The sequence below is a fragment of the Solanum verrucosum genome, unplaced genomic scaffold (genome assembly GCF_900185275.1).
Source record: "Solanum verrucosum unplaced genomic scaffold, falcon-dt-bn FXZP01000154.1, whole genome shotgun sequence".
In the NCBI taxonomy this organism is placed as follows: domain Eukaryota; kingdom Viridiplantae; phylum Streptophyta; class Magnoliopsida; order Solanales; family Solanaceae; genus Solanum; species Solanum verrucosum.
The window spans coordinates 1114273-1126802 of NW_026020217.1; the positions used below are offsets into that span (position 1 = coordinate 1114273).

General features: G+C 30.4%; 1 protein-coding gene and 1 pseudogene across 1 annotated transcript; both read left to right on the forward strand.

The window, feature by feature from the left end:
• The first annotated feature begins 1296 nt into the window (after positions 1 to 1296).
• Positions 1297 to 4557, forward strand: LOC125830757 (single-stranded DNA-binding protein WHY1, chloroplastic). The gene is made up of 7 exons (XM_049509927.1): positions 1297 to 1594; positions 2230 to 2327; positions 2435 to 2527; positions 2780 to 2874; positions 3123 to 3196; positions 3297 to 3385; positions 4122 to 4557. Exons 1-7 carry the CDS (start codon positions 1348 to 1350, stop codon positions 4239 to 4241), a joined length of 816 nt encoding a protein of 271 aa, XP_049365884.1. The 5' UTR covers positions 1297 to 1347; the 3' UTR covers positions 4242 to 4557.
• A 4692-nt stretch (positions 4558 to 9249) lies between these two features.
• On the forward strand, positions 9250 to 11760 carry LOC125830749 (WRKY transcription factor 72B-like; annotated as a pseudogene).
• The last annotated feature ends 770 nt before the right edge of the window (positions 11761 to 12530 follow it).

The following is a 12530-nucleotide window of genomic DNA, read 5'->3' on the forward strand; positions in this document are numbered from 1 at the left end:
AATTACAAAAATGGTCCCTTTATATTTGAGATTGGTTCAAAGTAGTCTATTAAGTATATTTTTGTGTACTTCTGATCCTCTAAATTTGCTTAAGTGACCTTTTTTGGTCTCGATCAAATATTTAATAAACTCTGATGGTTGATTTAGTGATCTCAAATATTTAATAAACAGGACTTAACATGAACTCACGTTTAGTGGTGCAATTTTTGTGATTTATAATTATTTTTTGTGCAATTTTAATTTGAGGTGAAGTTTGAAACTTCGAATATATCTATTGTTAATGTTATATTGTAGTCTTTAATGAAATGGTTTGTTGAAATTGTTAAATTTAGCAATAGAAATTTGTTAAATGTTTTGATGGAAGTGAGTCTGAGACCCGACTTTCGATTTCATGATGGATTTTTTGATCGGGTGGTGGTGGATTGTATTTTGACTTCATAAGTAATGCAAATAAATAATAATGTGAAATATTTTTTGCAAGTCAATTATTAAATTACTCGAGTTCTACATGTAACATTAAATTTTAAAATATAGTATCATTTACTCATAAAAATATGATAGATATGTATCAATCCGTATTTTACTCTATTTATTTTTATCTATATATGTGAATGTAATTATTACCTATTTTATGTTGACATCTATTCAACTCATTTATATTTAACCAATTCGTCCATTTATCAATGTTGATCACATGATTTAGATAAACTTCACTACGTATTTTTGAACAATCCATTTTTCATGAAAAATTCCTTTCCAACAAACACATCTAAATTATCTGTTATATAAGTAAAGGGAAAATGACAAATATACCCCTGAACTATTGTAAATGGTATGTAGATACCCTCCGTCATATTTTGAGGACATTTGTGCCTCTGCCGTTCAAAAACTAGAGCATATATGCCCTTCACTCTAACGAAAAACTAAATAGGGACACATGACACAATTTTATCCATCGAACTGATATTTAATAAATGTCGGGTCGATAAATAAGATTATGCCACGTGTATATCCGTTAGTATAAATGGTATATATGCTCTATGTTTTAGACAGCAGGAACATCAATGTCCCATAAGTATGACGAAAAATATCTGCATATCATATACGATAGTTCAAGGTATATTTATCCTTTTTCCCTGTAAGTAAATCCAATTGGAAGTTTAATTTAGTTTCATTTCTATTAACACACTTCCCCTCAAAGTATCTGTTTAAACACTAGGGGTAATAGAAAACTCTTGAGAGCTTGCTCCAAGAAGAGGCCTTTCCAAATTCCATTCTTGGTTCAGCAAAATTCTTGTAAAAAGATTGAATCTTTGTTACCCCTTTTGCCAAAAATCTCTTGAAGCCATGTCCAATTTCTCTCTTTCTCCTTCACCTACTTCAGGTTTTAGCCTTAACCTCCAAAACCCTACTAAAACCTCTTATCTCTCTTTTTCCTCTTCCATTAATACCATTTTTGCTCCTTTAAGTTCCAACACAACGAAAAGCTTTTCTGGTTTGACCCACAAAGCAGCTTTGCCTAGAAATCTTTCTTTAACATGTCGCCATTCTGATTATTTTGAACCCCAACAGCAACAACAACAACAGCCACAGGGTAAACTCTATTAAGTTTTGCATATTCTTAGTATTTCCCATTTTATCTTCCTATTTATTAAGCAAAAAATTGTAGCTATTACTGTGGATTGGTTTTGGGTGCTAGAGGTTTAAATGGCTTTTCCTGCAATGTGAAGTAGTGTTGCTAATTTTTCCCTAATTGCTTCATATGTTCAACTCAAAATAGTGAATTTTTGTTTGATTTACTGTGGTTTGTAATGGGTGCTGACTGACTGTAATCTATTTATATGTATAATTTTATCGGTCATATGTATACATAATCCAAATGGAGAACAGTAGCTGTGGTTGAACCCACTGTGAAATGTGAATAGCTTGAACTTGATATGCTCTGCCTGTAAGGTCTTGTGGATGTGTTTTGATGAAGTGTTTGTAATGGAAAAGGAAAAGGAGTACTTTTTAGTTTCTCAATACTAGTCATCATCAACAAATAAAAATTGAAATTTTTTTGTCTCCCTGCTACCTTGTGTTTTTGTCTTTCTAGTTTCTAGTATATTGTTCTTAGAACACAAATAAGAACAGTCTTGGTATATTTGATCTAAATAATTGCTTTGTCTGGTCAATTTTGTTATTTTCATTTCATGTTGTGGTAGAACTAAAAATGTCCTTGGTTTTTAGGGGCATCTACGCCTAAGGTTTTTGTTGGATACTCAATATACAAAGGGAAGGCAGCTCTCACTGTGGAGCCTCGGTCGCCAGAGTTCTCACCTTTAGATGTATGCTTCCTCATGTGTGTTGGTTGTTGCTCTTCTGTTTAATCTGTATTAGTCATTGAGGAAATTGTAATTTAATGCTGCTTTGGCGGTTCTAAATTATGGAGCAGTCAGGGGCCTTCAAGCTGTCAAGAGAGGGTATGGTGATGCTTCAATTTGCACCAGCTGCTGGTGTTCGTCAATATGATTGGAGTAGAAAACAGGTAATCATTACCTTAATTTCTCTCTTTGACCCACTGCTGAATACATTTTCTATGTGCTTCTCTTATCAATGAATTGCGGTGAGAATAAGCTTTGTTAAAATAAATTAGATAGTAGATATGTAGTAGTTTTGTGGTAGGTGTGCACTTGACACTTTTAGCTAACACAGTGTGTGTGCCACGTAATCAGGCCATGATTTCTGCTCTCCTTATGTTGATTTTGAAGTGCCTTTCTCAGTATTTGCGTGTTTTCAGGTCTTCTCACTGTCAGTGACTGAAATTGGATCTATTATCAGCCTTGGGGCAAAAGATTCATGTGAGTTTTTCCATGATCCAAACAAAGGAAGAAGGTAAACCTACATCATTTTGCGTGGTCATAAAACCTAGTACCCACTGTTCGGCAATTAGCTCCAGTTACCATCTATAGACCGTCCTGGTTAGATTTGTTGATCTTAATGTATTTGTAGGCTAAACATACACTATTTTATTACCTTCTTTGAGATCAATATATTTAATTGATAGGATCCTATCAGTGGGGAATTAATATGTATTATCATCAGTTTAAGTTCTAAGAAGGCATTTTATGTGTGCTTTACAGTGATGAAGGTAGAGTCAGGAAAGTGTTGAAGGTTGAGCCACTTCCAGATGGCTCTGGCCACTTCTTTAATCTCAGTAATTGCCTTTTTCCTTCACTCTATTACAGTGAAAATTGGACATTTATTTTTGAACTGTAGAACATGACTTGTTTGCCTTCCATCCTAAATGAATGCAGGTGTTCAGAACAAGCTTATTAATTTGGACGAGAATATTTACATTCCGGTTACAAAGGCAGAGTTTGCAGTTCTTGTCTCAGCATTCAATGTAAGCTGAAGCTGGTTTCTTGTTTTCTTTCTTGATGTATAGTCTTCGTTTGTTTTCTCACCCGTGTTATGTATACCATTAATGCTAAAGAGTGAATTTTGCCAAAGTTCGTGCGCACATATAACTAGCTGTTTATGCAGTGTATAGGTTCAGTTCCCTTAATATTCGCTCAAATTCCCTAATCAGGAGTAGACGTTAAGTTTAGACCATAAGTATTGATAGCCCCATAGTTTGATGTTGACATGGATGAGAAAGGATAAAGAAATGAGATCAGAGGCAACTTGTGAAAGCTTAAACTTGGCTTTCCTAGTTGAGTCACTTAGAATCTTCCTATTTTAGGAAATTGCTTGCTTTTTTTAGTCACCCCTGGACCTTGCCAGTGGCTAGAATCCATCGCGGTGCACCTTGTGCTTTGTTGTGAAAAACTTGAATTTGAGTCGACGAGGTTTCTCCTGTTACTTTCTTGCATTTTGAAACAAAAATATGCAGTGGAAGCTAAACCTTTTTTTAAAAAAAGTGGCTCATGTTATACTACAAGTTAAACCATATTAGAACGAAGCTATCTACAAGGCGTCCAATATGAACCAGGCCATATAAATCTTTGCTAACAACAGTTCTTTGAGATTGTTGTTGGTGTTGTCATTTCACAGTGGTTCTTTCTGGTTGATGCTTATTCTCTTCTTGGTTTCTACTCAGTGTTACCTCTTCTAACATGTTTTCTGCTGAATTTATGCAGTTTGTTATGCCATACCTTTTAGGTTGGCACACTGCCGTAAATTCCTTCAAGCCTGAAGATGCCAGTCGCTCAAACAATGCTAATCCAAGATCAGGTGCTGAACTTGAATGGAATCGATAGTTCTGGTGAAGCTACAAGCACATTGCCTGTACTACGATTGCAGGGGCAAGATGTTCCTTTAGCCCCTGGATCGACATTTTGTATGAACCATCATTCACTTGCACCCTCCAATGATTTGACAAGGAGTTCTAATCGGCGATAGTAGTATTAACTCTCTTCTTGTAATGCTGATTTGCTGTTAGTTGTGTTTATTATGCAGTCCACATTGCAGTAGAAACTCATTAACTGATTATCCTGATTTCTGTTGAATGTGAAATCAGTCTAGTTTTTGTGAATGTATTTGGCTCTTTTATTATCCTTTTATGTGCATATTGTTCACTTTGTTTCCCTTGTCAAGGCCATAACTTCAGTAAAAAAATATTCTTGTTGACACCAACTTTTTAACCTTGGGATGAAAGTCAAAAAATGAGAAAATGATTTGCATACTTCACGTTCTACAACTACTTTACATTATGAGCTCAATAATTATTTTTTTAAGTGAAAAATATATATATGTTTTTTTTGTTTCCTTAGTCACGTCACTCAAACATTATCTCCGGTATTTTTATCTTTAACTTATTTATTATTGTATTTCGTTACCTCTTTTAATTTATTTTAATTAAATCGAAAGTCTATTGAAAATAATATTTCTATACGCACAAAATATAAAATTTGCATACACACCATCTCAGATTCCACTGCATATGTTATTGTATCACTCAAGCATCATGGTTTCTATTAGATGTAATTAAAAAAATTAGAAGTGTGATTTAGTTGAAATTAAAGATTAATTATACAAATAGCTTACTTGTAATACTACAATTAGTTGAAATATAGTGTAGGATCTACTAACTCATTGACCATCACACTTCAAGTCGTCATATGTTATAATTTTTTATCTTTTTTCAATTAGGAAAAAGTTAGACTTTATAGTATAACGGATTAAAATTAACCATTTAGGTTTACTTGCCCACCTAAGTAAATAAAAATATGAAACAACTTTTACTTTTTTTTTAATTAATAGTTGGATCCATGAGAACGAATAAGATGAGTGCAAATTGCTAATTAAAATTTAATTTTATATGTGCAAATTGTTATTGTAATTTACACCGACCCCTCAATTGATTTATTGATTAAAATCTTCATGAATCAAATTCTCTTTTTAAAACTAAAATTATACTCCCTCCACTTTTAGTCATGTTGCGCTTTTTAAAAATCAATCTGACTAATTTTCAAATTTAAATTAAATTACATTAATTTGATATTTAAACAAAAAATTTAGATATTAAAAAATTATACGAAAAGTATTATAAATTCCAATTTTTTGCATATCAATATGATGAAAAAATACATCGCCAAATGTTAGTCAAAGTTATTATAGTTTGACTCTAAAAAAGGAAACTATGACAATTATAAGTGAACGGAGGTAGTATATAATTACACATGTATATATATTTCAAAAAATATGTATATAATAATAAATCAAATAGAACTTCGAAGATTTAGGTTTCAGGTTCGAGTCTTGTGTATAGAGTCAATCGCCTCTATTAAAGAGCGTTTTATTTTTTAATATGAGACTTTTTGACACAAATCTGTAGCCTAAATGCATATATCGGACATCGTTTAAAGAATTTGAAATTTTAAAAAAATAACTTAAAAAATAATTCAGATATCAAACTTTTTACCTTTTCTAATTGATCATTCCAAAAATAATACTAAATATATGAATTTTTCATGTTTAGTTGTTGGGTTAGGAAGGTGATTAGGGGTCATGCGGAAGCATACAATTGCATATCATATGGTTGATAAATCAGATAACAAAAACTTATACTAAAATTAAAATATTATTTTATGAATTTGGCCAACTGGCCTACATATTACTAATAAAAACATTAAAATATGTTAGGAGAAAATCTCCCCATAAACTATATTCTCTAAACGACTACATTGTGGATGCTCTTGTGTTATGCTATTATGAGAATTGGGATCTTCAATTTATAGATCTCCAAAAAATTTCTATATTGAAAAGAATAAACCAAATATGGAAGAAAATTATATTTTCCTTTCACGAAAAATAAAAACATTTACGGTAATGTTTTGTCTTTTCTTTTAGGAAAAAATAAACTTCAAATAAGGTAAGAAAATCTCGTGACTTACAATAAAAGTACACTAATATGTGCAAAGAACCTACGTAATAATATGATTAAGAAAAAGTCATGTTGATTAAATATAACAATATTTTTGTTTTACTAAATCAGCATCTGTTAACCCACTCTGATTAATATTAAACGCCCACTGATTTATTTAATTACTAATCCAAACAAATTCTACCTAATCTACGTATCTTAATGATTCTTTAGTCTCTCTTTGAATGATTGTTACATATTGTTCATTATATATTACATTATATTTTATTAAATTATATTATATAGTAATATTTCTTTAATCCTAGTAATTAACATAACTATCTAAAGTATTTCTTAATTAAGAAAATAATACAACTATAAGTTATTTCTTTTTGCTAGCATTAATATTTATTTAGGTTAATAATATGAACCTATGAGCTATAAAACTTATTCGATCATTCAAAATTCTAAGTCCAAATTTGAAATAATACGTTACTCAGAAGATAAAATAACTATAAAAAGGTTTAACAAAATTCATGAATTACATAAAAAAAATTATAAATTGATTAGGCTTGATTGACTTTTAAAAAAAAATAAAAATCAAACCAAATCAAAAGATGTGTAATTATGATTGAGTCAAAAGTCGATTTTTCTTTTCTGACTTAACTTGGATTATCAATTTGCTGCGATTTATCGATTTTCTTTGTACATTACTTAAAAGATGTGTAATTGTGTATAAATCAAACTTTTTTTTTTAGTCAAAGTGTATAAATCAAACTACTAGTCTCTTAAAGTATATATATATATATATATCCAAATAATAACCTAATCTTAAAAGACAAGAGTCAAGAGATAAACATAAACAACATAAAGATAAACACAAACAATAAAGACCTAGTTTTTCTTCTTCTTTTTTGACAAAATGTAGAATTTATCAACCTCGTATCATATATCAAGCACTACATTAGGTTAGAAATTATAACAAATATATTTTAAAAATATTAATTTTTTTGTCATGTGAAAGGTATAAAAGGGAGAAATTTATTTACTAAGTTTTCAACGACCTAGTTTTAGGACTTCGATTTTCATAATAGTCCATATATCATGCACATGCGTGGCATTTGAACCTTTTAAGAATGTTTCAAATGCGTGATCTGAATTTTTAATCGGAACTTCAATGCGGTGAAAATTAAAACCAAAAAAATAGAAGAGAGAATCTTAATTTTCCAGCTAATGGTGTGTTTGGTTTTGGTATGAATAATTATGATAATAGTAGTAGTTTTTTTAGGAATTAATAATTTTTCATGAAAAGTCATTTTCTGAGATTTGATTATGTAAATGTTATGTAAGGAAAATATTTTCCACCAATAGGAAACAAATGACTAATCTCACTTGCACGAAAATTATTTTCTTTAAGACTAATATTCTAATTTCTAATTCCATATTATTATTTGCTCCAAGTAGCACTCAACATTATTATTCAGATATTCAATACTCAAAAATTTCATCAAAATACTATTCGATTTGCTAATATATCCGAAAAAATATATTTACTAACCATATAGTATATGTTTATAAAGTCTAGAGTGACTCATCTGAGCTAAGAAATTCGAATTCTGCTATGTCAGTGCACAAAACAAGCACGTAACGACTATATAAATTTTTGATCTACCTATTATTGTTCAAGAGTCGCCAAAAGGCTCATTTCAGGAGTGAAAGATAACCTGACTTGTTAGCTTAAAAAGATAGCTTACCAAACATGAAAAGACGCTAATTACTTTATCTATCTCAATTTATGTGACATATTTTTCTTTTTAGTCTGTTCTAAAAAGAATGTTAGCTTTCTATAGTTGGAAACAATTTAATTTCAAAATTCTTCTTTTACATTAATGAAATATCTTATAGATAGTCATACAAATGGTCGAGAAGTGTATTTTAAATCGTAAATTTCAAGAGTCTTTTCTTTTTTTCTTAAACTTATGTCACGTCAAATTGTAGCACATAAATTGAGACAGAAAAAAAAAATATTTTTTTTAATGCTATTTATATGGAAAAAAAATGACTTTTAAGAGACGCCATGCATGTAGTCAAGAAGAGGGGGTAGTTGATTTTGACGGAAATTAATAAGAGGTCGTTGGAGTAACGTCCATTTGTGTGTGAATTTTTCCATTAAGAGTGGTTGTTCAAAACAACCTTAGTATGGTGGAGAGGAAAAAAAACGGAGCTAAAATTTGAATTTTATAAGTTTTAAATTTTAAATTAGTAAAAATGAAAAAGAGAATTCGATGCATAAAACATTCTGCACTAGTAGGGTCTGGAGAAGGGTCGTGCCCTAATGGCCATGATCATAGTGACCACTAGTGGTTGTTTCTATGGTATGAATCTTTGATGATAACACGAAGACAATTTTACCGTTGCTCTAATGCTCGATTCTCTTCTAAAGGAGGGATACAATATGAGGATTTTTCAGTTTTGAATTTATGTTTGGTAGTACATATTTAGTGAATTTCTTATACGAATACAAAATTTAAACTAAAATAACTTAAAATTCGATAAAACTATATATAACCTTCTAACTCCGCTCTAAAATGGCGGCAAAGAAAAAAATTGTCTTGTCCCTATCCAAAGCGTTGGAAGTTAGAATTTAAAAAAAATCAATTTTCCATTTGAATTAATTTGCATGGATGATAAAGAAAAGAGTTGAAAAATTAGGTTAGTTGACTAGTTGACATATTATTTATAGAGGGTCATGTGTAACATGTCAATGTTAACAACTCTAATTTTAGACTTTTATATATATTTTTTCATCTACCCTTTTTATAATTTTAAAAAAATTATAGTGGCTCATGTCCTATAAGAAGACTTGTCCAAAGAGAAGAAAATCTTGCAGATGCTTAAAAAAGAAGAAGATTAAACCATGCTAAGGAAAGATAGAGCAATGGATTCTACCAAGAAGGTAAAAATATATTGAAATTTTATTATAAAGATCTTTATTTTTCATAAAAAATTTCGTGTTTTAGTTCTTGTTATATGAATAATCGTTTTTATACAGTTAAATCTCTCTATAATAGTTCATTATAATAGCTATATTTTCTTTGAAATTAATTTTCATTATAATCGTTTTTATGTTTCTTCTTTTGTTGATATGCATAAATTACAAGATTAATTCATTACAAATTTGGTTTTAAAAAAAAAGCTCAAATAATTAATCGCAACCAATTTGGGGGGGGGGGGGGGGGGGGTTAAGATCTTTGATCAACAATTCATCTTAATTAATTAAGAATTTTATGAACTAATTAAAGACTTTAATTTGCGACCGGATATTATAAGTAAGTGGTTTAATGGTTTTGTTATTATGATCAAAAACTGAGATTTAACTCTTGCTTAACCTACAAGTAGAATCAGGTGTATAATCGTCCCAATTTATGTGACATCTTTCAGATTTCAAAAGTCAAACGAGTTTTTCCTTGATCATGATTTTTTTAAATATATATGTCTTATTGTCAATTTTTATGACTTATTGTATTATTTTACGATCAAAATTAGAAGTTTGACTCTCGAGTCCCGACTCCCGAGTACAATGCAATGCCTATAACTTGTGTACATGTTTTTATTGTGATCAGGATGAAGATAAGTTAAATTCAACAAAGTGTGAGATATATGAAGCCAAAGAAGAAAATGAAAGGCTAAAGAGGATGCTATCTAAAATGATGAAGGATTATAAATCTTTGCAAATGCATTTTCAAGGCATATTAACTCAAAAAAATTCAAAGAATAATATTATTGCAACAAGTAATAATATTCATGAAGAAAAAGAACTAGTGGAACTTGTTTCTTTGAGCTTAGGGAGAAGTAGTAGTACTTCAAGAGAGTTGATCAAGAAGGAGTTATTATATGATGATCAAAATAAAAGTAATAAAAAGCATGGTAAATTATTATTTGATGGACTTGAGCTTGGATTAGATTGTAAATTCACTCAAGAAAATAGTTTTGAGGAATTAAAGAAGGAGAATATAAATAATGAACGATCAGTATCGGTACAAAATTATCCTCCATCAAAAATGGATTATTGCGATGAAGATTTTTTGCAGCAAATTCCTCAAAAGAAGGCTAGGGTATCTATAAGAGCGGTGTGTGGCACTACTACGGTAAGTTCAAGGGTTAACTGTCATAACCACATTTGAACTATCATATTTTTACGAGTTTTGCTATAATTGTTCATTGATCTATTTACCCTACCTAAATTATCATTTTCTTTATATTAAAACATACCTCGATATAATAAATTTGCAAATGCAGATGAATGATGGATGTCAATGGAGAAAATATGGACAAAAAATAGCTAAAGGGAATCCATGCCCTAGGGCTTACTATCGTTGCACTGTTTCCCCATCATGCCCAGTCAGAAAACAGGTACTACTAGTTAGTAGCTCGATTAGTTGGTTAGCTATATACTTGAACTTTTACGTTATTGATGAGCATTTGATTTTTGATTAACCTTGTAATTCCCTCCATCATTTTCCCGTCCTCTACGTAATAATAATAAGAAAAAGAATAAGTAAAAAAGTACGATAACTTTTTCTTAATAATTAATTTTCTTTTATACCGTCAGCATATATAAATTTTCCATTAGTTAGTGGTGTATAATCATGAAATTGTCCATACAATTATTTTATTTTTTTTTAAAATGATTTGTTTTGGTCTTTGGTTATCAAATTGGTTCATATTTTAAACTTCCAACTTGAAATAAAGAATTTAAAGTTTGGATATTGAGAAGTTTTTCAAACTACATAACTTTTTTATTTCATTCCAATCACAAAATTTAAGTGATTTTTTAAAGTGAAATCACGTCCAAACAGATAAAACGCCTATTTCTGATCTTTTCTTTTCATGTTTTGTGATTCATGATAGGTTCAAAGATGTTCTAAAGACATGTCCATTTTGACCACCACATACGAAGGAACACATAATCACCCCCTTCCATTTTCCGCAACCGCCATGGCTTCTACAACCTCCGCAGCAGCCTCTATGTTAAGATGCACCTCAACATCATCAACATCACAACAATTTTTACCAAATATTGATCAAAATCTTCATGGAAAATTCAACTTTACCAATAATAACTTATTATTAGCCACACATAATAATGCACCAACTTTTCACTTGCCAAAAACTTCAATTTCCACTTCTCAATCACACCCCACAATTACTCTTGATTTCACTTCAAACTCATCAAGTACTAATTCTTCTTCATCATCCTTCAATTCCTACTCTACATTGTGTAATAATTTCAAAAGTGAAATTGGACCTTCTTCATATCTAGGGAGGCCATGTTATTCTAATCAGCCTTTTATTACTTCCAAGAACAATCAAAATACGATCAACGAGTACAGTGGAGGAGTCAGAAATTTTGATGACGAATGGATTCAAAAATATGCAAAAGTGTCACACTTAGGATTTGATCATGTGACCTAAAATGAATTTTGGACTACTATTTGTACATTAAAGTAGAATCTTCTTTTATATTAAAGGAAATCAACAATGTATATGTGTACAAGAATATTTTTGTTTTTATTTTATTTGTACAATATAATTTTTTCGCGAAAGAGATTTCTTTATCAACCATGATCATTTCTTATAGGAATCCTTAATAGTTGCATGTATACAACACTATTTTCTTTTTAGTACGTTATAAAAAGTGTCTTTTTCTATATTTGGAAAAAAATTAACTTTAAAACTTCCCATGTTGCTCTTAGCCGCGCCTAATCAATCAAGTTCAACATAAGATGAAACGGATGAAGTACTAATGATGAGTAGTAGTAATAGATTTTTTCCACGGTGAATTAGTGAGAAATTTGTGTTATAGAACATGTTTTTCCACTCATTTCCACCAAATCAGTTCACTGGGAATATGCATGGTGGGAAACAGATTCTCAATGAAATAGTGGTAAACTTTCTAGTTTTTTTGTACGAGAACATTACTCTTTTCTCACCGATTCAATTAAAATATCAGTGAGAAATTTCTTGGAGAAAATAGTGATTTTTTAGTAGTGTCGACAAAGTAATGGCTGGAGAGAGATACTTGGGAATACTTAACTACTCTGCTATTGTTCTTTGGTTTTGGAGAATGCAGAGATAGAAGCAGCAGCCTGATCAGCCAATTCAGCTGTTGTGGCTGGAAGTG

Excerpts from the sequence above, each read along its gene's own strand:
- LOC125830757 (XM_049509927.1), top strand. The coding sequence starts at position 1,348 with ATGTCCAATTTCTCTCTTTCTCCTTCACCTACTTCAGGTTTTAGCCTT. Across the intron at positions 2,328-2,434 it reads CAGAGTTCTCACCTTTAGAT|TCAGGGGCCTTCAAGCTGTC; the intron begins GTATGCTTCCTC and ends ATTATGGAGCAG. Across the intron at positions 2,875-3,122 it reads GATCCAAACAAAGGAAGAAG|TGATGAAGGTAGAGTCAGGA; the intron begins GTAAACCTACAT and ends TGTGCTTTACAG.